The sequence below is a fragment of the Mesoplodon densirostris genome, chromosome 9 (assembly GCF_025265405.1).
Source record: "Mesoplodon densirostris isolate mMesDen1 chromosome 9, mMesDen1 primary haplotype, whole genome shotgun sequence".
NCBI lineage: Eukaryota > Metazoa > Chordata > Mammalia > Artiodactyla > Ziphiidae > Mesoplodon > Mesoplodon densirostris.
In genome coordinates this window covers 57,537,553-57,564,060 of record NC_082669.1, presented here as the reverse complement: position 1 = coordinate 57,564,060, position 26,508 = coordinate 57,537,553, and the positions used below count along the sequence as shown (strand labels likewise).

Here is a 26,508-nt window from a genome sequence, read left to right as displayed (position 1 = left end):
GTTCTTGCCAAATTGTCTGAATTTCTCCTATTAACAGAATAAGCCATAGAATGCATTTTTTGAATAGGGAAGTGGCATTGTTAAAGATATTTTTATCAAGATAACTGATAACTAGGAAGGGTAGACTAAAGGAGAGTTAGGTCAGAAGTAGGAAGGTGAATTTTTAGTTTGGGTCACAGGGTAGATCATGATGTCATTGGTGAACTTAGGTAATTCAGGTAAAGGAGTAACTTTCAGGGGAAAATTATGAATTTTGTTGTGGGCATTTTGCACCTGAGGTACTTGTAGGACATATGTGTGGAGATTGTCCAGTGGCTTTTAGAAGTGCTTGTCTCCAGTTCAGAAAAAATGCTGAGAAAACTTAGGAGTAACTTGTTGCTTTTAAATAGTGTCTTCATTATGTCTTTAGCATTTATTTAGTGCTATTTTATGTTAGAATACAGAAATAAGATGCCCTCTATGCTCTTGAAATTTATATTTTAGAGTTGGAGACAGGTATGTACAAAACTCAGAAAAATAAGTATAAAGGTGGTGTGAGAGAACAGTATACCTGTGATACATTGTGAGGGAGGGGAGGGACAATGGAGCAGATTAGTTAGGAGATCATCTAGGAAAGAGGTAAGGAAAGCTTTATAAAATAATTGATACATAAGCCCTGTATTGAAAACTGATAGATGTTCTTCACACAGACCAGAATAGGAAGGGCATTCTAGGCTCATGGTAAAGTAGGGCTGTGAAATAGCATGGCATGTTCAAGGACTGCAAATAATTCAGTTCAACCAGTGCAAAGGTGCAGTGAGAGATGAGACTGCATGTGCAGGGGTAGGGGTTATATGTAATGCTGGGAGGTCTGACTTTATCCTGAGACACCAAAAAGGAGTTTTGAGTAGGAAAGTGATAACTGAAGATGTTTGCTTAGAAAAATCATTCAGGTGGAAGTGTGGATGATGAATTAGGGACTGCTGAGATATTAGGTAAGAAAGCTGTTTCTGAGACAACTTCAAAATGTCCAGGTGAGAGAATATAAGGGCTTGAACAAGACAGGCAATACAGATGGGAGAGGAAAGGTGTTTACAGGAGAAGTAAGAAGATAATTTTTCATTTTATTAAGTTATTAATCTAGTGTACTTACCAGTTGCCTAAAAGAGTTAATGCACCACAAGAAGTAATTAGTACAGTACAGTATTTAATTCTTGAGTAGAAAATGGCCAGAAGTATGTGATTTTAGATATAAAGCAAGTATTTTGAAATGAGTGACTATTTTTAGTTATCCCTTGCCAATGTAAAATTGGATCAATCATTCCATATTCACAAATAAGTCTTATTAGAGAAGAAGAGGGAGAATGACCTGGCTAGTCAGTACAGATTTTTGGAGGGACTGTGACAGATTGTCCTTGCATAAGATAATGATCCTGATAATGAAGAGAGAAGAGAAATAGAAGAACTAGAAACTGGTGTACACAGTGTATACGTGGTTACCTCTGGTGGCCAGAGATAGGGAGACCTCAAGTAAAAACTGAAGATAGTCCTCAAAGAGTCCCAAATAGGATTTTAATGCAGAAAGATGGAGGAACTTGAGAAAATTGGATAGGAGGCAAGAGACCCAGGACACCCGCAAGTGGTCCACTGCAAAGGGAGCCAAAGCCAAGACTGCAGAGAAAATTCCCCATTGCTGAGAAAAAGTTGTCTCACTGTACTGATGTGTAATCACCACAGTGAAAGTTGGTGGTAACCAGTAGACCACTTTTAAGTTTATGAAATTTAGGGTAAGGCTAAAAGCAAACAATAATAAGCCACTGTAATACTTAAGTAGAACATCACTGTTAAATATACAAAAATAATACTCCAAAAAAGAAAAGTATGATTTAATGCTGTATTGGGTTCACATATTAATTTGGGTCATGGTCACATATCTTTGGCATAAGAATTTTCAACCGAACTTGTAGATTCATGAGATCGTTTTCTCCCTTATCCCTAGTTTTCCAAAGTCTTTGAGTTATGAGACTTAAAAGGAGTGACAAAATCTAATTGATGAGAAAAATATTAGAAAATATACTGAGCTCAGTTGAAAGAATTAATTCCATATAAAGATTGAAATACTGTTTTTCAGTACTGAAGCTGCTTCTATTGCAGCTAATCAGAGCAAGAAGCAGGAATGATTGTATTTTCTGTGAAATGATAGTTAATTTATAAAAATTTAAGACCAGTTTTTTTCATAGTACATACTCAGTAATGGTTATTGAATGAAATTCAATAGTCTTTTAAGAATTCAGTCTTTAAAAGCAACTTTGTTTTCACTTGAGCACATGTTGATAGATCTTAGATTTTTATACTGTAATACTTGATTAAATGAAGTTAATTTTTCTTACAAAGAGACCTAAAAGCACACTAGATTATTAAGGAAAGAAGATCAAGCTATATTAGACATGCATCTGAAGTGAAGAGTTTGGAAGTCAGTAGGGATGGAGAAGACTCACCAGGTAGATTGAAGGGAGTTTGGGTATTGCAGGTATTGAGAAAAGTATGTACAACAGGCAGATGTATGAAATTAGCATGTTCAGAGCACAGGTAGTAAAGACATTTCTTCCAGTTCAAGTTTTTGTTGTACTAATAGTTGGTTATTTTCTGAACATGATTTACTTCATGTAATCCTCTAGAATGCAGTCAGAAACTAGCATTCTCTCCAAGGGTAGGAGGAAAAAACTGTTAATGTTGCAGGCCACACAGCTGCTTTGTTTTAATGGCTTTGTGCTTTATTTATTATAACAATGGACAATAAAGGTCATGAGAATATGTTGGAGCCTCTGAGCTAAAAATAGTGTTGATGCTAAAGGGAGGAGAAAGGCCACTACTTTAAACAAAAATTAGACACTGTACTTAGTGATTAGGTTTTATAGCAATACCCTTTGTAAAACAGCATTACCTTCACAGCTGACCTTCATAGCCATTAAGTATAGTACGTTCCTTCTGAAACTCCTGTTCTCCACCAAATTATCTGAGCATTCTCTGTACCAACACCCTAATCAAACCATCTTCTACCAAGTGGCCTTAGAAATGGAGTGCAGTCTGAGCAGTTTGTTGCTGCTATTGTTTCTCTCTGCTATGTGGAATTGAAAACCAATGCTTTACAGTCCAGCAGTAGCTGCTGTTCTGTTGTTGACACAAACTTAAGTCAGTAGGCACCCATGGTTCCTTGCAGCAAGACACCCCCTGCCTCCACTCCTCCACTGCTAGGCTCCATCTATCTAGGCTCCACTGCTAGCTCCATCCATTGCTGGTGCTCATCTCTTCCAGTTCATATGCAGAGCCAGTTCCCAGGGGTCAGACATCCCAAACCTTTGTTGCCTTTCCTCTCCAGGGATTTAAATCTGGGGGTTGAGTAACTTTTTCTTTTAAACTTCAAAACTTCTGATTTCTCCCCTGCTTTCAACAGTAGGGCTAACCTGTTACCCAACCCTTCCTAGAATATCTGCATATAATGAGGGTCTTAAGTGAATGGACTACTCTCAAGGATTTCAAAGTGATTTTCAGACGTCTCTTTCAGTAAAGAAAAGGTAGAACTTCCCTATGTACTTGAAGTTAGAAAACAAACTTCATTACTGTCATTCTTGCAGGAAAAAATAATTTTTTAATTATGTGTCTACCACCCTCTCCAGACCCTAGATCTCTGCATGGGTGGTGGTGGAGATTTATAGAACATAAAATGTAAAAGTTAGAGTCTTTAAAAACCCTGACATTCTTTAAGAGTGCAGATCTCAAATTAAAGTAGAATAAACAGAGTTTAAGATGATGAAGAGTATAAGGTTGATGTGGGTATAGAGGGTGGGAGGACCTTACCAGTAGTTAGTGGCCAAATCATGAAGGGCTTTGTATTCTTTGCTAAAACAGTTTGATTTTATCTTGTAGTCAGTGGGGAGCAATTAGAAGATTTAAAGATTTGTATTTTTAAAAGATCACTTTATAGAGGCAATATAGTGTGGGTTGTGAGGGTGGGGGGAGAAGGATCTGGGAGCTAGGTTGGTTTCTGTGTTTTAATTGTCTGGGAAGAAGGTGTGGAGGATCCTAGCTAAAGCAGTAAGAAGTGGGAATGGAGAGAAGATGGATATGAAAGAGGAAGAGATAGAATCAATGGGACACAGTAGATGAGGGGAAGAGGAAGGTGTCCAAGATCATGCTCTTCCTGGATTGATTCTGGGTAGATGATCATATCATTTAACAGGACAGGAGATAGAGAAAGCAGATTTGGGGGAAATGATGAATTTAGTTTCAGATATGTCATTGGATTCATTTTTATTTTGTCTTAAATAATCATAGGTAAAAACTTTGCCATAGACCCTAATAGGAAAATAAGTATATATTTAAAATTGAGAGACAGCCTGCAAAGAAAACTTTGAGTGTTTTTCCATCTGGAGTTGTACACTAAATCATTTATTTCTGTATTTGTGCTTTATATCCCAAAGTTGTGGGAGTTAGTGAAGCTTATGAGGATGCTGCCAATTGTCTCTGGTTGTTAACTAACTCCAAGCCTTGTGCTAACTGTAAGTCTCCAATACAGAAGAATGAGGGATGCAATCACATGCAGTGTGCTAAGGTAAGTTAAAGAGGATTGTACAATACATGCTTTGCAGTTAGAACTTTCATTTGATTGTGAATCCAAAGAAGAAATGCTGTAAGCATAGGTATCTTATTGGCTTTCAGATGGATTCTAGAAGATTGTATTCTACACTCTTTGTTAAATAACACAAATGTTGGTTTATATTACTAAATTTTACAATCATGATGAATGTTAAAAATAAAGGTAAGGGTTCAGTGGCACTTGGCCAGATCAGAAATGCCTGAGTCCTTCCCTCCCAGTCACCCACTCCCCCAGTGAGGATTCTGAGAGAGTTTTGTGTATATATAAATAATGTTAAATGATCGAGTGCTACCTTACATAGATCTCTTGCAAAGCTGATTTTGGAGCACACAGCATAGTCTCAAGGTCCTAGTCAGGCCCCAAGCAATCCCCCTAAGTCCAAATTTAAATCCTGATGTCTATATAAGAAAGGTGCCCAAAACAGTGGGCAGACTTTAGGTTTGCTAATGAAATCATCAATTAAATAAGTAACTCATTACTGTATTGAAAATGAAAATGTCACTTGGCTAAAAATTATTATAAATAATTACTGTTAGAAGGCTACCCTCCTGACCTAGTTGCATAGAAAGAAACTACCATATTTAAAACAAATATTCTGGAATTAAATTAATAATATTTTATTAATCCATGCCTACATTTATGAACATTTTTGCTTAACTGTAATATCTCAGTTTTTTTCCTTTTCCTTGGGAATGCCTTGTATATAAAAATAATTATTTAAAATTATTGAGAGAAGAACAATATAATTTTTCTAATTTAGGATGTGAAAGAAACCCACATAGTTAAGATTTCAATAAAATATATCAATATCTTCTCTTTAAGTACTTCTTGATTTTTTACCTTGAAGCTAATGATCATTATTATTATGACTTCAAAAATAATGACAGTTACCAGATGATTTTATATTATAATAAATTAACTTGAATGAACTGTCTTAGTGAGACAGTAGTGATTTCCTAAGAAGAAAAACTTAGTAGTGTTCTGAGTAAAATGCTCAGAATTGCTTATTAGTTTAGCTGATCAGGCCAAAATTATTTCATTTATATGCAGTCCTATCTCCAACATCCATATTAGTTTTTTCTTGGACAGTCTGATATAGACTACATAGATGTGTAAAAAAAAAAAAAACATGTTGACCATAAAAATAAGCAGTTGGGCTACTAATAAAAGGGCGGGATCCAACATTACCTTTATTTCAGTCATAGCGCCTACCAGCAGTAAATAGTTGATAGATATGTATTGAGTGAATGAATATTTTCATGAATTAATCAGGCTAATGATGTAAGGTAATTTATCTTAAACAGATTTTTGCTTAAACTTCTTTTGCATATAAAAGAAACATTTACTTACATACTATGTAAATGTAGTCTTATTTAACCATCTGAAGTATTTGCATTGAACAAAGGAAACTGATGAGTAATTCTCATGACATAAAAGGAGACATCTAGGAAGTGAAAGTGTTTATACTTCTACAGCTTTTTTAAAATGTGAAGGTGGGACAACAGGTAATATGTAATTGAATCTATTTTCTAACACAATGACTAAATCATAATATACCTTTATTAATGCTTCAATATTGATTATTACTCAGTAGATAGTTTTTACTTTCTGGAATCAAACATTTTAAAAGAATGACAGGTTTGGCCCTATAAAAATAAGTTCATTTATTTTAAAAACTCTCTTTATTCATTTCCCTTTAGATAATTTTCAGGAAGCTATTTAAATATTGCATCCTTACACATTTTAAATCACTTATAGTAATTTTATTGATCTGGCTCTGTGGAAAACTATGCTGCGACTAAAAATAAAAAATTATTAAAGTTCTATATTCTTTTTCTTATCATAGAATGTAAAATTTTGCTATTTGTAGAAAGTTTTGCCACTAATTTTGAGAGATCAATGGAGCTGTACTGAAGGGTACTTGGATCAAATCAGGCACAAGGTTTGCTTTTAGCAGGCAACAAAAGAACTTGCATACTGTCAGAACCTGGAAACAAGTACACAATTTATTGTGTAAGAACATGTTTGTGAAGGGCTAAGTGAGGACAGAGACTTTAATTCAGCTCTCTGTTCGTGACACACCAAGTAGAGAAAAAATTAGTGAAGATAAGACTTGACATAATGACTAAGGTATATCTGATTACTATATATTCAGACTCTGTATCCTGAAAAGATGGACTCATGCCATCGTTTCAAGTACCCATGGAACATTCACCAAAAAAATTAACCATTGATCATCAAAGAAAATCTAATTAATAATCCAGAAAATAGAGAGTGGTGTAATCAACATTCTCTGATCATAATGGAATAAAATAGAAATGAATAATAAAGTTACAAAAAGCCTTTTCATTTGGAAAGTTTAAATCTCTCAAACAACTCATGAGTAAAAATAAAATGGAAATTAAAGAATTTCTATAAATAACTACTTTTTCAGAACCTGAGGGCTATATTTAAAGCAATTCAGAAATGTACATAGCCTTATTAAAATGATACAAAATAAGGAATGAATTAAGGATATGACTCAAGAAATGAGAAAAACAAACTTGAAAACAAGGAGGAAGAATTTTTTTTTAATCAGAAATCAGTGAGTCAAAAACTGAAAAACAGGGCCTCCCTGGTGGCGCAAGTGGTTGAGAGTCCGCCTGCCGATGCAGGGGATACGGGTTCGTGCCCCGGTCTGGGAGGATCCCATATGCCGCGGAGCGGCTGGGCCCGTGAGCCATGGCCGCTGAGCCTGCGCGTCCGGAGCCTGCGCGTCCGGAGCCTGTGCTCCGCAACGGGGGAGGCCACAACAGTGAGAGGCCCGCATACCGCAAAAAAAAAAAAAAAAGAAAAAAGAAAAATGTGGGGGTGAGGGAGTTCAAATACACAACATAAGAAATAAGGGGACTGGGACTTCCCTAGTGGCGCAGTGGTAAAGAATCCGCCTGGCAGTGCAGGGGACATGGGTTCAATCCCTGGTCCGGGAAGATCCCACATGCCACGGAGCAACTAAGCCTGTGTGCCAGAACTACTGAGCCTGCGCTCTAGAGCCCATGAGCCACAACTACTGAAGCCCGCATGCCACAACTACTGAAGCCCGCACGCCTAGAGCCCGTGCTCCACAACAAGAGAAACCACCGCAATGAGAAGCCCACACACCACAACAAAGAGTAGCCCTCCGCTGGCTGCAGCTAGAGAAAGCCCGTGTGCAGCAACGAAGACCCAAGGCAGCCATAAATAAATAAATAAATAAATAAATTTTTAAAAAGGGGACTAATCAATAAAGCAAACTAAAATAATAATAAAAGATAACTTTGCTCAACTCTTACAGATAAATTTGAACTTTGATTAGAAATGGACTGATTTTCTAAGAAAATAAAATTTATTGAAACTAACTCTAGAAGAAGTATCCAAACAAACTCACTCTGTAGAAGAAAGAGTTTTTCAGTGATCTCTCCTTTAAAACCAATAGGCCCTAACAGTTTCACAGTAGAATTTTATCAAAGCTTTAAAGAATAGGTTAACTCCAATGTGATTCAGACTGTTTCCAGGACAAAAAGAAAAAAAGGAAAAAACTGGAAACTTTCAAATTATTATTATAAACTGAGTAGAACCTTGATACCAGCACTTGACAAGATTATAAAAATTAAAACTGTAGATCCATCTTAATTTATGAAGAACAATGCATGAGTCCTAAATAAGATATTGGAGGGGAAAATACTCACAGATATTAGCAAATGTAATCTGGCAGAGTGCATTAGAAGAATAATTGACTAGCATTATATTTCAATGAAAAACATGTTTTTAATTTTAAAAAAAGAATAATTAATCGTGGGGTTTATTCCAGGAATACAAGAATGGTTTGATATTTAAAATGCTATTACTGTACCTCATTTTAGTGGTAGATACAAGAAGAAAAACCATGTAAATTTTCTGTAGATGCCAAAAAGGCCTTTGACAAAAACTCAACAACCATTCTTTATAAGACACACAAAGAAATAGGAATAGATAGATTCTTCCTTTTATTGCAATAACATGATAAAAATAAATCTATCTTAGTCCAAAAGTTAGCATGATATTTAGTGGGGAAACTAGAGGTACTTTCACTAAAATTGAGAACAACATAAAGATACTCCCCATCGCAAATATTATTAACATTGGACTGGAGATAACAGTCAACATAATTTGACAATGAAAAGAAATTGGGGATATAAAAATTAGAAATGAGATGGGAAAATTGTCATTTTTTACAGCCAGCATGATTGTATACCTAGAAAGCCCACAAGAATCAACTGAAAAACTATTGCAAACAATAAAAATTCAATTAACTAGCAGAGTACAAAAGTAATATGCAGAGAGTAATAGCCTTCATGTGTGCCAATAACATTCAGATAGAATATATACTGAAAGAGAAGACCTCATTTATCTAGAAAGAAACTTAAGAAATGGATAAGACTTACATGAAGAAAATGTTAAAACCCCTATCTGTAGGACACAGAAGATGACAAACAAATGGAAAGATAACAAAGTTCTTGGATAGAAAGATTCCAACAAAAGTACCAACAGGTTTTGTTTCTGCATCTAGATAAGCTAATTAAAAGTTCACATGGAAAAACAAAGAAGAGCCAGAAAACTCTGAAAAAGAACAGTGAGGAGGAACTAGCCTTGTCAAACAGTAACCCATACTATAAAGGCTCAGTAATTAGGACAGCATGGTGCTGGTACATGAATCTACAGATCAATGAAACAGAATAGAAAGAAAGCCCAGAAAGTAGACACATAAATGGGAATTCAGTATATGGTAAAGGAGGCATCTCCAACCAGTAGAGAAACATGGACTGTTCAGTAAATGGTATTGAGACAACTGGGCAGCTATGTGGAAAAAAAGTTTAATTCATACTGAATACCCAAATAAATTCTGAACAGATCAAAGATTTAAATATTTTTTTAAACAAACTCTAAAAGTACCAGGAGAAAACAGATTTAAATTGGAAAGACCTCTCTGACTCAAAATCCATACGCATTTAAGAGAGAAAAAGATATATTTTCATACTGGAATACTCATATTTTGGGGCATTGTCTGCAAATTATGGTAATTAAGAAAGAGAATTTTTTTTTTAAATGAGAGATAGGTTTTATGTTAGCTGTTCTGATTAGAGGCCTTTTTAACTTACTCCCAGTTTAAAAATCAGTTTGTCAAAGTCAACAGAAGTTTTCAAATACACTGGTGGAGCCTTATAGACCAAGGTAAGATTACTGTGCACCTGAAAAATGAAACATTTGTCAGGATCTGTTTTTATTATTTGGAAAGAATATCCCATTGATATTTTTAAAGCTTTCTTGAGATTACTTAATAATATTATGATTTTAATTTATCCTTATAAGCAATAACTTTAAACTACCCCCACATCTTTCCATAGCGCACGTAAGGTCTCCAGAGGAAACCTCAAAAAGAGGAGGGTGTGTCTTTGAGAAGATTTGTTCCTGGTCACACAGGCAGGATTGTTTAATCTCTACAAGTTGGTTGACAAGAAATTAGAAAATAATTTGCATACTAACATGGGGCGATATTTGCATATATGTTTTCTTTTGAAGTGCAAGTATGACTTTTGCTGGATTTGCCTAGAAGAATGGAAAAAACATAGTTCTTCCACAGGAGGTTATTACAGATGTACTCGCTATGAAGTCATTCAGCATGTGGAGGAACAATCCAAGGAAATGACTGTGGAGGTAAAGAGAACTGTTGAAGCCAAGATCTCTAACTAAGCCACTTAATACCAGTGGCAGTGTTTTTCATTTCTTCTTTTCCTATCTTTATTGTAATGAGGCATTTAAATTCAATACACTTTAGAGTAGCCTTTAAACAAAACAGCTCTATAGGGCCTCCCTGGTGGCGCAAGTGGTTGAGAGTCCGCCTGCCGATGCAGGGGATACGGGTTCGTGCCCCAGTCTGGGAGGATCCCATATGCCGCGGAGCGGCTGGGCCCGTGAGCCATGGCCGCTGAGCCTGCGCGTCCGGAGCCTGTGCTCCGCAACGGGGGAGGCCACAACAGTGAGAGGCCCGCATACCGCAAAAAAAAAAAAAAAAAAAAAAAAAAAACAGCTCTATAAACTTGAGCTTTGTTTTTTTTAATTTTCCTTTTTTTATATTGGTGAAGATTAGACAAGACGTATATCCCAGCATGTCTCTAAAATGACTTAAAAACAATTTTAACATTATATCAACAATATAATATTATGTTATTGCATATAATAAGTATCTTACTCTGCTTGGCTGCCATAACAAAATACCATAGACCGAGTGGCTTAAACAACAAAAATTTATTTTTCATAGTTCTTGAGCCTAGGAGGTCCAAGATCAAGATTTCTGCCAATTCGGTTTTTGGCAATGACTCTCTTCTTGGCTTATAGATAGTTATCTTTTTGCTATGTCCTCACAGGAAGGAGAGAGAGCAAGCTCTGTTGTCTCTTCCTCTTCTTATAAGGGCACCAGCTCTATTGGATTAGATCTCCACCCTAATGACCTTGTTCAACCTTTATCATCTCACAGGCCCTATCTCTAAATATAGTCACATTGGGGGTTACACCTTCAACATATGAATTGATGGGGGACACATTTCAGTCCATAGCAATAAACAACATAATAAAACATTGAAGATCTGATGAACATAAGGTTTGAGAGACATATTTACCTTACACTCTGGGAATTGCAGATTCACTGGTTTGTCACAGAGAATACAAATACAAGACTTTGTTCTGGGAAGTGTTTAAAATGTATTGGTTATTATTTTCTCAACAAAATAATCGATAAATCTGTATGCACTACTATCTGTTACTAATAAAATTTTGAAGTGATCAAAAACAATTTTAATAGCTAGTACTTTTATTTATAAATGTCATTTGTGGACTTCTGTTTCCTAGGCTGAGAAAAAACACAAACGATTTCAGGAACTTGACAGATTTATGCACTACTACACAAGATTTAAAAATCATGAACATAGCTATCAGGTATGTCCCAAATCATTTCAAATGTGCTAAACTCTACTGTTGTGAATAAATAAAGAAAATGATATATTTATTTATTTCTGTTCTTTTAGTTAGAACAGCGCCTTCTTAAAACAGCCAAAGAAAAGATGGAGCAATTGAGTAGAGCTCTCAAAGAAAGTAAGTTATAAGTGATATGTGTGATAATTAATGTAAAATAGCTGTCATGCTTAAGTCATTTCACTGGTAGGAGGTTAAGACCCTTAAAAGAATACCTTAGCTCCATTTGCTCATTTGGCAGTTTGGAGTTTTCAGAAGCCCAGAGTGTAGTTTAGCATTTGAGGCCTCTGGTAAGATTTTCCACCTTGCTTACCTCACCTGCTCCTCTTAGTGCAAGCTCTGCTGCTGGCAGATAAACACACATTATGGTTTTGCTTACCCTGTGCCACTGCTGATGATGCTCTACAATGTTGGGAAAAGTGAATGGGCCCAAAAAGGCATCCCTGACCTAGTCAAAGGAGCAAGATTCACAAGCCATCAAATTGTCATGTAACTTGAATTCCCAAAGATTCTTGAGAATATTTAGCAGAGTGCCTAATATAGAATAGAAGTCAAGTACAGTTTTGGGAGAAATCGTCTCACTGGTAAATAGCAGACATTGGAGTCAAAAAGCAAAGTCACAAGATAGGGCTTACTTATGGTTGCTAAAATGGAAGTTCAAAAAGAACATTCCTAAAAATGGATTGAATACTAGTTACATAATTAGAATATAATATCTCACAGTGACTGCACAGAGTACAGGTTCTGGCATGTTTGTTTTAAAAAGTGACTTTTTTTTTTGGCTACTTCGGGTCCTCGTTGCTGCGTGCAGGCTTTCTCTAGTTGTGGCAAGCAGGGGCTACTCTTCGTTGAAGTGCACAGGCTTCTCATTGCGGTGGCTTCTCTTGTTGCAGAGCACGGGCTCTAGGCATGCAGTCTTCAGTAGTTGTGGCTTGCGGGCTCTAGAGTGCAGGCTCAGTAGTTGTGGTGCCCAGGGTTAGTTGCTCTGCGGCATGTGGGATCTTCCCAGACCAGGACTCAAACCCATGTCCCCTGCACTGGCAGGCAGATTCTTAACCACTGTGCCACCAGGGAAGTCCCTAAAAAGTCACATTTTTAAAATAATCACAGCTTATATATAAAAGGTTTTATGCCTAAAATGCAATCGATTACCCTTGTGTTTGCTCCATTTTATAAAAGTAATGAGTACTAACACCATTTTCATGAGGATAACTTCCTAGTTAAAACAATAACCATAAGTTAAATAAATTAGAGTGGGACAAAAAGCATCAATAGCAGCTTAGTCTCCTTGTTAATTACTAGTTCTTAGACTGTAGTAATGACATAACTTTATCAAGCCAATACCAAACTCTTCAAGTATTATTGTCCACACTAAAAATTGAAAGAAAAGATCCTCACAGGTTCTACAGTCTATTCCATCACGGACGTATCTCTAATACTTAGAACAGTGCCCAAAACATACTAAATATAAAATAAGTATTTGTAGATGTAAAGTACTGCTTCTGTTCAACCTTCTGGAGGTTCTAGACAGCATAGTAAGACATAAAAAAGAATTAAAAGATAGAAGATTTGGAAAGGAAGAAATAAAACCACTCTTCCTCCCTTTCTCTCTTTCTCTCCCTGGAGTGTTTATTAACTAGCATTAGTTACCCAGTTGTTCCCCAGAATGTTGTGTCTTTTACCTTACAATGTTGTTTTTGCAGAAGCATAATTTATAATTAGGCTTTTTTTTTTTTTTTTAGCAAGCAACTTAGCAAGGCATTTGTTCTAATTCTTAATGAGTAAAATTCTGCTAGGGATAACCTAAAAAACTTAGTAAAACATGGAACCTTTGAGTTGACCTAAAGCTAGATTTGTTTACTCACAGGGTGAGAACAGAATCCAGGATCAATGTATGCATTCCTTCATGACTGCCATCAGTACTCCTGGGCTACTGCAGGGTGTGCTCCATTTATAAATGCATACAAGTCACCTAAATGCAAAACGTATGAGTGTTTTATGTAGGTTTTTAGTCTAGTTCAAATAAATACTATCATATAGCTACTTCAAACAGTTTCTTCTTAGGGATCCTTGTTCTTTTTTCTTTCTTTTAAGAAAACTTGGTTGTTTAATTTTATAATAGTGTATTGGCAAAAAAAATTTTTTTCACTGTGCCTGGTTTACTTTATAGCTGAAGGAGGCTGTCCAGATACCACTTTCATCGAAGATGCAGTTCACGTGCTCTTAAAAACTCGACGCATTCTCAAGTGTTCTTATCCATATGGATTTTTCTTAGAACCTAAAAGCACAAAGAAAGAAATTTTTGAACTCATGCAAGTAAGATATCATTTTTATTAAATTTAAATGCAGTTACTATGAAAAACAGATCTTCTCCTTTTTCAACCACTTTATAACTAAGGTTTATCTTACTTGAGTGTAATTAATAAACAATTTTGTTTCTGTTTTTAGAATGGTTTTTAAATAAAGGAAAAGTTACCAATAATAAACTGAAATTTTCTTTATGTTTGAATTTGTCACTGTGCAGATTTGAATGAGTTCTGAGCTATGCAAACATTTCCTACCACATTTATTTCTTTTTTATTTTATTTTATTTTATTTATTTTTGGCTCTGTTGGGTCTTCGTTGCTGTGTGTGGGCTTTTTCTAGTTGCTTTGAGTGGGAGCTGCTCTTCGTCCCGATGCACAGGCTTCTCACTGTGGTGGCTTCTCTTGTTGCAGAGCTTGGGGTCTAGGCTTGCGGGCTTCAGTAGTTGTGGCTCGCGGGCTCTAGAGCACAGGCTCAGTAGTTGTGGTGCATGGGCTCAGTTGCTCGGCGGCATGTGGGATCCTCCCAGACCAGGGCTCGAACCCATGTCCCCTGCATTGGCAGGCGGATTCTCAACCACTGCGCCACCAGGGAAACCCCCACATTTATTTGTTTATTTTAAACTGGTTGAGGTTGAAATCTGGCCTAATTCTGATTATGTAATTAGGAATTTTATCTTCAAAATGAAACAAACCACATTACATACTAGATGGGAAAGTTGCTATTTGCCAGTTCATTTTAACAGTACAACTGAAAAACTTAAGAGTACTTGCAAAAACAAAACAAAACATGTAAGCAAACTGACATCAGTGTAGCTGACCAGGTTCATTGTACATTCCTCTTTTTTTTTTTGAAGTCACCAAACTTTCTCCTCTTGCTACTGTTTTTATGTCATCCCTTTGAACTCCCCTCTACTAATTTATATCTAACATTTCCTTCAATGCTGAATATTCATTTTGTCCATGAGGCCTTCCAGACCTAACCCCAAATCACAAAGGTTTTGCCTTGCTTCACATTCCTTCAGCATTTACATATAGTCTGTACCATGTGGTCAGGTACTTACATGTACAATGCCTTGAAATTTATTAGTTCTTTTTCACACAGACAAATTATAAATGTTTTTATACAGCTGCTATACTATACTCACTACTTCTTTGTATCCATACCAACTGCATTACTATAAATGCCTATTGAATGAATGCTATTTTCCTAAAATGTGCAAAGTAGAAACATATGTTAAATTGGAAGTTATATAAAATTTGGATTAATTTCTTATTTCAGAAGAGTTAGATTTAACCAGACAGACACTGGATTTGCTATTGACTAACCCACTCAACCTATAATTTTTTTTTTCCTCTTCTTAACATAGACAGACTTAGAGATGGTCACTGAAGACCTTGCCCAAAAAGTCAATAGGCCTTACCTTCGCACACCCCGCCACAAGATAATCAAGGCAGCATGCCTTGTACAGCAGAAGAGGCAAGAGTTCCTGGCATCTGTGGCTCGGGGAGTTGCTCCTGCAGACTCACCAGAAGCTCCAAGACGCAGGTGAAAAGGATACACACCATGGAACTCATCCTAGCACCAGCCACAAATGCTAGCAGGTTTATTTTTTTCTCCAACTAGGGTTCATATTCCTGAAAGTTACTTATACCTAAAATATGGATAGCTGATAAAAGTATGTTAACTTCTTTTTGGTATTTTTTTCCCCCAGTACTATTTCTATTTTTTTCATTTTTTTGTTTTTCGTTGTATAGTTTCTTAGACTAAATTAGGCTAGGTAAATTTCACACTTCAGTGAACTCATAATTCAACAAGTATTCTCACACATCGTTTTGATAGTCAGAAGCATCTTATAATGTGGAATTTGGAAGCCTTGCCAAATTGTTATGGTTATATTTGTATTTTTTGGTAAGAAGTTGTAAAGAAATTAGAAATCTGATATTTGTAAAGTTTTTTAAGTGATCCGTATTCATCCATTAAAGAGCAGTTGAGTTTTGGTTGTTTTATTTCAGGCACTTATACTACTTCTGCCATTATAAATTGAAGCATATTTTCTTATTCATATTAATTATAAGCATTAGAAATTCCTTGGACCCTTATTTTTACATAAACCCCTAAAAATAAAAATAGAAGCAATTGTAAAATACTACGGTTTAGCATGGTGATTTTTAATTTTTCCACCATTTTATACAAACATAAAGCAATGTAGAATTTGAAATAAATAATTAAAGAATCATTTTAATTATATTCAGTAGTTGATCTTTGGTTAAGCAAGTTCCAAGCAGAGGAATTAAAAGTAATGTTCAAAGGGCAGGGGTCTGATTGTTTGTACTGTGTAGTACTGATAATAAATCAAATGGTATGTCTAATTTCTTTGTAGCTTTGCTGGTGGAACATGGGATTGGGAATATTTAGGATTTGCATCACCTGAGGTAATTGTTTTGTGCGGGTTTGGTTTGGTTTGGTTAGTTACAATTTTCCTTAGTGCAATCCTGCTTGCATTTGCACCCTCATCTGTTCTAGATATAGTACTGAGATTGTAAGCAATGTTTTTTTCTTTCTTTTATAATAATAATGCCTCAGCAGAGTCTACATTTACCTATTCATTGGATTATCATCACATTATTAAATGCATACCCTCTCTTATTTTTAATTACTGAATAGTCAGAAGGCCAATTTATAGCTTACATTTTTGGAAAATATCTTTAATTAAAAGAAATATGAATTTTATTTATTAGAAATTCATTTCTAGTTGTAATATTGTCTCAGTCTGAATTTATTAAAAACCTAAATAGACAATCTTTTTTTTAAGTTATTGAAACAACCTGTTAGCATTGATTTATATTCAGTTACTAAGGTGGAAACTTGACATTAGTGTTTATGCAGAAAGAATGCTTTGATAGTTGCTCTCTGCTTCTCTTTTAAGATTTTCACACTCTTCTTGTTTTCGTTGTTGTTGATATACCATCTTAAAATACAGAAGGTCTAAAATACTAATACTGCAAATAACATTTGCTGCAAATAGAAATAAGATAAAGTGAAAATCTTAATCACATTGCTATTTTCTGAGATTTAAATTGCCACTGTCACTGTTGAGTCTGATTTTAAATGGTTTTAGCAGTTCTCTCTGCTTTCTGGTTCTTTATACAACAGTATACCATTCGACGCTTATATTATGATAACCTTTTAACTTAATTCTTGGAAGGCAGCAGGACAAACTATGAAACCTTTATCATTTATAGTCCATATGTTATCTGCAACTGAAAGGCAGTGGAATTGATTATTATCCATAAATGACTGTGGTTTATTTAAATCAGATACTTTCTCTTTTCAGCTGCTAAGGATACTTGCAATCACCTTGTGGCCTTTTGTATTGGTAGATATATCCAAAACAAGATTTACTTGAGGAAGAATTTGTACTTAGAGCTCTGATACAGAAATTTTAAATTCACTTAAATTTTTAAAAAAATTTTAATATATTAATGAAATTTCTGTTGTAAAACAAATTATGAACCTTTTCTTTACCTGACCCTATGCTTGAATATTTCTAAGTAATCGTATAATTTCAGCTTTGGGGAACAGTATGGGAAACTTCCACCAGAAGGAGGAATAAACAAGCTTCAGTTATCAAAAAAAGAATACAAAGATTTCAGTATTTCAAGGTAGAAACACAGTTTAGCAAAAATAAAACCTTTACCAGTATATTCACAGTCATGTATGCATCATCTTGTGGCTTCTGGCTCTGATAATAACTTTAGTAATTTCAAAATATTTCTCTTGAATATTGAGGGTCTGCTAATATGACTGACACCATTTCATTTTGTAAAAATATAGGCAGGCTTTTTACCTCACATGTGAATACTTATAAATAAAATTATTGAGCTCTTGTTCTCTTGGGATTGAAAACTGAAATTATAAATAACATTTTTCTTAAATTTATTTTTTATGAGTTAATAAATTTTATAAGGATAATTTAATTCACTTTCAGTTTTCTATTCTTTAAAGTCTTTGGTACATTGAATACCAAGCTTTTATGTAAACCTTATTGCAGATCTAAAGAATTACCACACAGTATGAACCTTTAAAATTCTGCATGTGTGTGACTATCAAGTATCTGCCAAAATTATATCTATAAAAATTAGCTCTTTGCCTTCATATGGATTCTGAAAAAAATGTTGCCCAACTTCAGTAGACTTTTAGGTTGAATTTATATTTTTCATTAAAGTTAATTACATCTTATTCTTTTTAAACTAAATTGAGTGAGTCATTGACAAGCATCAGTATTTGTTTTGTGCCACTTTAATGGCATTGGAGCCCAGAGGAAACAGCATGATCGAAAAGTCTAAGAGACACCAGAATTTGAGGTCTAGCCCTATAACTTAAGGTCTACTTAGGCTGTGTCTTCCTTAATTTCTCATCTTTAAAATGTGGATGGTGATATCTACCCCATGGAAGTTCTGGAAGGATTAAAGCATCTGTTTAAGTCACTAACAAAATTGGTGCTCAATAAATGGTGGCTATTATTATTTACAAAAAAAAAAAAACAACCTCCTGGAAGCTTTTTTCCCTATAAATCCTAGAACTTCTCACTCTTCTCTATAGCCTTAACACTCTCAAACCATTTGGAGTATCCCAACTAAAGCCTTTTCATATGCTTACTTGAAGATCTTAGGAATCCATGGAAATTTTCAGATAAGTTTAATTTTATGAAAACAATTTTTTTAAAGCCTGTTGCATGGTGAGAGAATGCCATTTGAGTTTTTTATCAGAATAATTATAAATATAACAAGTTTCTTTTACAGGTTTTTTTAACCATTTAGTTTTCTTCAATTGGAGATATGTATATTCTATGGTCAGAAATAGTTTATTTAATTCAGAGTAACTTTGTACCATCACCAAGTGTACAAAGTAAACAAATTCTCCCTAAAGATAAATCTTAACTGGAATAATGTTTTCTTGCCATGTTTGTCTGAGAAACATGGTAGTCCTCAGTGGTCCAGTGAACCATGATGACACATTAACAGTCATCCAGTTTTGGATCATGGGCCTCCAGGAAAAGAGGAAATGATACCCCAGCTCAGCAGTAAATTTAAAGAACCTGAATAATCTCTCTGGGCACTTGTAGTATCTTACGTTCATTTGTTTCTAACCTGGTAGAATGCCTTCCATTCTTTAATTAGGGTCCAATTGCTTACATAGCTGAAGGAGTTTGAATAAATTTAACCAGAGTTGTATGATGTAAAAGTTTTACTGGGGTTTTAAAACTTATTTTCATTTATTCCAGTTACTTTCACAACATAAGCATATTGAATATTCTAGAGTAACCAGATAATCATAAACCTGAGTATTTTACTGTTTATCACTGAAAGAGTCTATAACGATTCTCAAAATTAGCCTTTTTATGCTGGTGTCATGCACACTGGCCTGTCTTCTAGTCTCCTCTGTTGCTAAAATCTGGAGAAGTACATTTGTATGCAGATAATAGCAGGTAGGCCCAGATTCTGCCTCTGGTGATAGCAAACCCACTTTAAACTATTATCATAAATGTAAAATAAACTCAGGGACATCTGCCCAAATCTGTGTTCTTCCCGTATGCTAAATAGAAAACACTCCCCCCGGCCTGGGTTGTAGATAACCCCACGTATTAACTAATATAGGAAGGAAGCCAAGTAACATCTTATTTTAAAGGTAACCTCATATTATTCTTTGATGTGAGTATGGTATGTAGTAGTCCCAAAGAATACAGAATCCAACAATCTAACAAGCACTTAACTGTTAGTGCTTTTCTTTATTTAATCTTTTTCTTTTATTTTCTGTTGCATATATCACAGTCATTTTTTTTAAAACCAGACCTCCAGAGAGGGCCTAACTTTTATTAGTAAAATCATTCTGGTATTAGTTACAATATTAGATAACAAGACCCAGGCATATGAAATAAGGCTCAGTTATGATCTAGCATTGGAGCTTGCAAGTATTCCCAATTTATCCAGACAATTAAAATGGCTATTTAAAATTTTTTCTTTTTCCATTTTACCATTTCTGTTTCCTTGGCATGGCAACACCTGCAGTTTCTTTTTCTAAAGCCAAGTGATTTTCTAATACGTATATAAAATCACACATTTTTTTCCTAGAAAAAGTGTATTTGTTTTATTTGCATTTAAAATTTTGCATGCTCTCCTGTATTTTATAACCTTTGGTTTATGCAGGAATATGCTGAATTTCAGTATCGGAGGAGGCACAGACAACAGCGCCGCCGAGGAGATGTGCACAGTGTGCTTAGTAATCCTCCAGACCCGGAGGAGCCAAGTGAAAGCACTTTAGGTGAGTTCTTGAGTTGGGTTTGTTTTCATCTTAGTTCTCTTGCATTTATTCTTAAAAGTGGCTAATCTAAATATTTGTGGAACAGTTTGTAATTTAGATATACAGTCAACATGCAGATGCTTCTAATGTCACAGGATACAGAAAACCAGGGCGATTAAGAACATGGGCTGTGCAGTTAATGGCTTCCCTGTGTGTCCTTTATCCCATAACTTCTCACATGGACTCTGACCTTGTACATCAAGTACAGTCAAAAAGATGCTATGTGACTTCTGAGGCTAGGTCACAAAAAGGATACAGTTTCTGCCTTTCTTTCTCTCTTCATCTGGAACACTTACATTTGGGACCAAGCCAGAATGCTATGAGGAAGCCCAAAGTAGCCAATGTGGAGAGATAGTATGGAGAGATCATGTGGAGAGAACTAAGATGCCCTAGCTGTCCCCTTAGCCAGCATCAATTTCACCAGAAAGATACATGGGTGGCAAAAAAAAAAAGCACTAAAAATGAGACAGGCTGGGACCTGGGACCCTTTGCTGAAGTGCTGCAATGCTTGCACCTGGACACACCTCTCTCTGAGCAACAAAATACAAAGAAACTATATGGGACTAAAAATAACTGCGTGCATGTGCAGTTGGGACAAATTATGGACAAAAAGATATAAAAGACCAAAAAACTCAACTGCCACTTCTGAATAGCGGGGAGCAAAAACAGGGTGATGGGAGCAAAGGCAGGGTAGCGCGCATGCCGCCTGCACTCAACAGCCCCAGAGGGGTGGGCAAAACACCTAAGCCACCACCCCACACCCACCACTGGACACACCCCTACCCTCCCGCCATATAAGGAACAAGCTCGCCTCCCCTTGGGGAGTGAGCAAGCAAGGGAACCTGTTGTTTGTTAGGGAACCTGTTGTTTGTTCTCACCCCCTCCTGCTGCAGCAGGGGCCCCAGTAAAACCTTGACTGGAGGGGGAGGAAAAAAAGAACATGGGCTGTGGAGTCAGGCAGACCTGAGTTCATGACCCCAGCTCTGCTGCGTATCGGTGTGAAACTTTAGTCAAGTCACTTACCCTCTCCAAGCTTTGGTCTCCTCATTCTAAAGAAGCAATAATAGGAACCTCCCTGGTGGACCAGTGGTTAAGAATCTACCTTCCAATGCAGGGGACATAGGTTTGATCCCTAGTCGGGGAACTAAGATCCCACATGCCTTGGGGCAACTAAGCCTGCACACTGTAGAGCCGGTGTGCCACAACTAGAGAGCCTGGGTGCCGCAACTAAGACCTGAGGCAGCCAATTAAATAAATAAATAAATAAATAAATTTTTTAAAGCAATAATAATAGTATCATTTTGTGGGCTTATTGTGAGCATTAAATGAGATAATAAGTGTAAAACCCTTAAGTACTATTAGCACCTATTGAGCACTCAATAAATTGTAGCTGTTGATTACTGTTATTGTGTTCATGAAATATTTTTCTCCTAGCCTCAGTTCTCCTATCAACATTTTTTAAAATTTCTGATGTTAAAGATAAATTATATTAATTATCAGCTTTAAATATTAAATTATTAATTGAAAATCTTCAAACTGTGGTGTCAGCAGATCATCTTTAATAAATCAGGATCGACAGGCCTCAAGATGGGGCTACTCCTTCTTGCGGTGCACGGGCTTCTCATTGCAGTGGCTTCTCTTGTTGCGGAGCACGGGCTCTAGGCACGCGGGCTCAGTAGTTGTGGCTCGCGGGCTCAGTAGTTGTGGCTCTCAGGCTCAGTAGTTGTGGCACACGGGCTTAGTTGCTCTGCGGCATGTAGGATTTTCCCAGACCAGGGATCAAAACCGTGTCCCCTGCGTTGGCAGGCGGATAACCACTGAGCCACCAGGGAAGTCCTTCTGTAGTTTTAAGAACTCTGAAAACTAAAACATCTTTCTTATTGCTTAAGGGGAAAAAAAAGAGCACTTGGTAGCACTTGTATTTGTGAATAGAACCATTTATAATGCAAGCAAAAATATGAAGAACGATCATGGATTTGAAGTAATAGTGTTAGATATATATTGCTGTTCATGATGAGACAAATATGGATGACAAATCTCTGAAAGATTAAGTGAACTTGTGAACACAGGTTTTCACCAGCACTCAAAGAGAAATCATCAATTTAAATAAAAAGATGTATGAGATCTTGTATGACTAAATTATCTCTGGCACCACTTGCTTTGAAACAGATATCCCGGAAGGTGGCGGTGGCCACAGGCCTGGCACCTCCGTGGTAAGTTCTGCGTCTATGAGCGCACTGCACAGCTCTTCCCTGCACGACTACACCCCCGCCAGTCACTCTGAGAACCAGGACTCTCTTCAGGTAGCCTTTCTGAGCAGCCTTGTTGCCCCTGCTTTTGCTCTTTCTCTGTTTAGCCTGGCTTCCTATTTTTACTTCTATTGCTTTCCTTTTTCTTCCTTCCATTCTAAAATCTTTGCTTCAGAGATGTACTACAGGGAAAGATTCTTCTATTTCAGATTTACCTTAAGTAATTTTTTTTCCCTTTAGCATCCACAAGGAGAAAATTAAAATAAGATTTGAGTAGGTCAGATAATTCTTCTGTGTAAATAGAGATACTATTAATTATCTGTTTGGTAAAAGAACAGTGGTAGACCTCACTGGGTTCAATCATTTTTCCTTTTAAATTTTAAAGTAATTTTACTTTCTGTTGCCTCAGGCTCTGAGTTCCTTGGATGAAGACGATCCCAATATACTTCTTGCAATACAGTTATCTCTGCAAGAATCTGGGCTAGCCATCAATGAAGAAAATAGAGACTTTCTCAGTAATGAAGCATCATTAGGAGCGATAGGCACCTCTTTACCTTCCAGGCTGGACTCGGTCCCCAGGAACACAGATAGCCCTCGGGCTGCATTGAGCAGTTCTGAGCTGTTGGAACTTGGTAACAGCCTCATGAGACTAGGAGCAGAAAGTGACCCATTTTCAACTGACACCCTGAGTTCACACCCTCTCAGTGAGGTGAGAAGTGAATTCTATCCCTCATCCAGTGACCCTGACTCAGCTGGCCAGGACGCCAACATCAATGACAATCTTCTTGGCAATATTATGGCTTGGTTTCATGACATGAACCCTCAGAGTATCGCCCTGATTCCTCCAGCAGCTACAGAAATCAGTGCAGATTCCCAGCTCCCCTGTGTCAAAGATGAGTCAGAAGGTGTGAGGGATGTGGAACTGATGCCGCCAGAAGATTCAGTGTTTGAAGATGCTGTGGTCAGTGAAGGTAGAGGAACCCAAATAGAAGAAGAAAATCCTTTGGAAGGAAACATTCTGGCTGGGGAAACAGCATCTCAAGCTGGCGACAGTGATAATGAGGCAGCCAACAAGGGGGATGGTTCTGATGTTTCAAGTCAAACACCTCAAACCTCAAGTGACTGGCCTGAACAAGTACATTTAGTGTGAGCTGCACACCTCGGGGCTCTAAATGAATTGCAGGTACAGATGGTATGCTAGTGGAATATGCTTTATAGAGATTTGATCCACTTAATTCGAACTAATTATAAACCACTGACATTAGAATTAAATACAGAGGAGTTCCCTTGAATGGTGGCTTCATTTCTGATTTTAACCTTACAGGGAATTTCTTTTGTATTTAATTGGATAGCTTTTTCCCTTTTTGCTGATGAACAGAAGAGTGGGAGAGAGAAACACAAATGAAATAAATAGGTTAGATTCCACATTTTAAGAAAATGCTGTCCTCTGTTTAGCCTAAGGTCAGCAATACTTAAATTGAACATTTAAATTAAAGGCTTACTCTCCAATCCTTGGGTGGTTTTTCCTTTTTAAAAGAATAAAAGTTTTCTTCATTTTAGAAGTTATTTTGGACAGATCTAATAACATTTCATTCCTCAATCTCTTTGTGCTCTTCCGTAATTTTCTTTCTTCCTTTTTGTCTGAGCAGTGTGAATTGAGGTATCCAAGACTTCTCTTTAGTGCAGCATCTACCACAGTGAAATTCATTTTAATTTTCACATGAATCAAAGGTCTCTTTTCATGTCTATTTGTAGTCCACTTGTGCCAAACTCTGACTCGTGCGCTAACAAGGCGTTCAGGTGTGCGGTGTCCTGGAGGGCTCCAGAGCAGTCTCAGCCTTCTCAGAAGTAAAAGGTGCCACTTGGTAGCAATGATATTCCAGAATTTAATGGGCTTTTGTTGCCATGGAGACTGCATTTAAATAAATGTAGCCTGTAGCTTAAGTTAACTAAATCTAATGCTGCTGTTAAATACAGTTTATTTTAATATTAAAGTACAGTTGATTAGCAACAGCGGTGCTGTATTTTAAGAGACACTTTATTGGAAGTGCAATCATAGTTCTTTGTTTTCACAATTTTACAGTGCATTCTAATTACTAATGGGTGCAATTACTTTTAATGGTAAGTGTTTTATAAAATAGAAAAAAAGTGGAGTTTTCATGAGTTATAGTAAATCCCACAATTATTAAAAAACTCAATAAAACATCCTGCGCAACATGTTACCGTGCCTTTGCCTAACCTAAATGGATAGTTGCCAGTTAAGTAAGTAATTCAGATTTCAGTGTCTCTTCCGAAGTAACTATGCTGTGTGAATTGCAAAGACCTCCTTAAAACCACCCATGGCCTTGCCTTTACAGTAAATATAACAACTAAATGTTCAATCAGTTTGTTTGCCTAAATCGCAAATGCTGACGTGTTTGTTGTATTGCACAATACTCATTTGCTGTGTGATTACTGTTTAGTGTTGAAAAAAATCAACTTCCTAGTTATCAGTGTCTTACTGTGAAGAAAATACTGGTCCTAGTTGTAATTAAGATACAATGGTACAGTGTGTAATTAAAACTAGAATAAACTGTTGGAATGGCTGTTTTACTTACATATTATCAAAACTAGAGTAACATAAGCAAAATAGATACGTAATACTCCATTTAATGTTTTGCCAGATTCTTATCAGAAATCTACAGATACCAAAATTTCAGTACCAAGTTTGTACGGGCAAGTCCTGGGCTGGGTAAAAGGTTATATTAGTATTGATATCCACATGAGTTGTAATTGTGGTTTTCGATTACTTTTTTTCCCCAAACCCCGCTTTTGAAATTTTCTTGTACTTTAAACCATATGGCTCAGACATTATATTAGAGTATTTAATATTCCCCTCTTCCCTTAGGATAAACTGTGTGGGAATTGCTCCTATGCCATGGATATCAAAAGTCCACATTAGTTTTTATATCCCCAATTATCAGAAACACTGATATCAACCCCTTTTAAGATTAGTTGGGGAAAATATTACGTTTATCTGCAGTGTATTACTGTATATTAAACTGAAATAGTCCATTAAAGGATTTTTTTACAAATTTATTTTGGATTGAAAATATCAACACCAATCAGTTTTTAGCTCAAGTTGTAATTTTTCAATAGAAGGAGTCTTTGTATCACATTGAGGCGCCTTGCAAAGCTGCAGTAAGGTGAGAAAGAGTGCCCTGTGTGCAGACAGTATAGCCGTGGGTTCTGGTTCCTCTCACTTGTGCAGTACCCTGTGTTTCTGTGGTGTTCTCTCCTGAGCATGAAAACGATCATTATCCAATTTGTATTTCCTTGGTACATATTTTAAAAACATAGTCATTGACTTTACAATTCACAAAGTTTGGCAAAGCCTATTTTGTAAACAAGTTAATTTTATAATGTAAAAAAAAAAATTACTCTAACCTTGACTTGTTATTTGCACTTTCATAGTCTATACTTGATACATTCCCACTTTATATACAGTAGGATTCTACAAACGTGTAGATGTTTAGCCAAATGAATGCTGTTAATAATATGTAAAATTCTTTGATTAAACATTTATTACTTAAACTACTTCACTTTTGTCTCATTACATTATAGACTTTGTTTAACCAAGTCAGGAAGCTGATCTTTTTCAAGTTAAATTCCCTCCAGTATGATGGGATTGATTTGATTCTTACAGGTAATAGATTAATTCCTAATATTTTTTACACTAGCCCACTTACTGAGCACTTTATACCCCAGAGATAAGTCCAAAACATTGCATGACAATGCATTAAAACGCTGTGACTTCAACAATTATTATTTTTGATCACTGTAGATTTCAGAAGAAAAGTGTGATTTTTCCTTGAAATCTCTAATAGAAACATACAGAAAAATAGAATTTTAAGATATTTTGTGAAATTGCTTAGGATAGGAAAATTTCTT

General features: G+C 36.1%; 1 protein-coding gene across 6 annotated transcripts in view; it reads left to right on the top strand.

Moving 5' to 3' along the window:
• ANKIB1 (ankyrin repeat and IBR domain containing 1) overlaps window positions 1-26,115 on the top strand; it is a 163,107-nt gene extending 136,992 nt beyond the window's left edge. For 4 of the 6 annotated variants that reach the window (XM_060107941.1, XM_060107937.1, XM_060107938.1 and 1 more), the window contains 10 exons: window positions 4,461-4,591; window positions 10,214-10,348; window positions 11,540-11,626; window positions 11,716-11,782; window positions 13,833-13,978; window positions 15,336-15,514; window positions 16,350-16,401; window positions 20,176-20,290; window positions 22,499-22,632; window positions 22,988-26,115. In XM_060107941.1, the coding sequence (XP_059963924.1) occupies window positions 4,461-4,591; window positions 10,214-10,348; window positions 11,540-11,626; window positions 11,716-11,782; window positions 13,833-13,978; window positions 15,336-15,514; window positions 16,350-16,401; window positions 20,176-20,290; window positions 22,499-22,632; window positions 22,988-23,728 (1,787 nt within the window). In that variant the 3' untranslated portion in view covers window positions 23,729-26,115. The remainder of the gene's footprint in view (window positions 1-4,460; window positions 4,592-10,213; window positions 10,349-11,539; window positions 11,627-11,715; window positions 11,783-13,832; window positions 13,979-15,335; window positions 15,515-16,349; window positions 16,402-20,175; window positions 20,291-22,498; window positions 22,633-22,987) is intronic. The other 2 variants (XM_060107939.1, XM_060107940.1) reach the window with 2 other exon arrangements.
• Window positions 26,116-26,508: the final 393 nt, after the last annotated feature.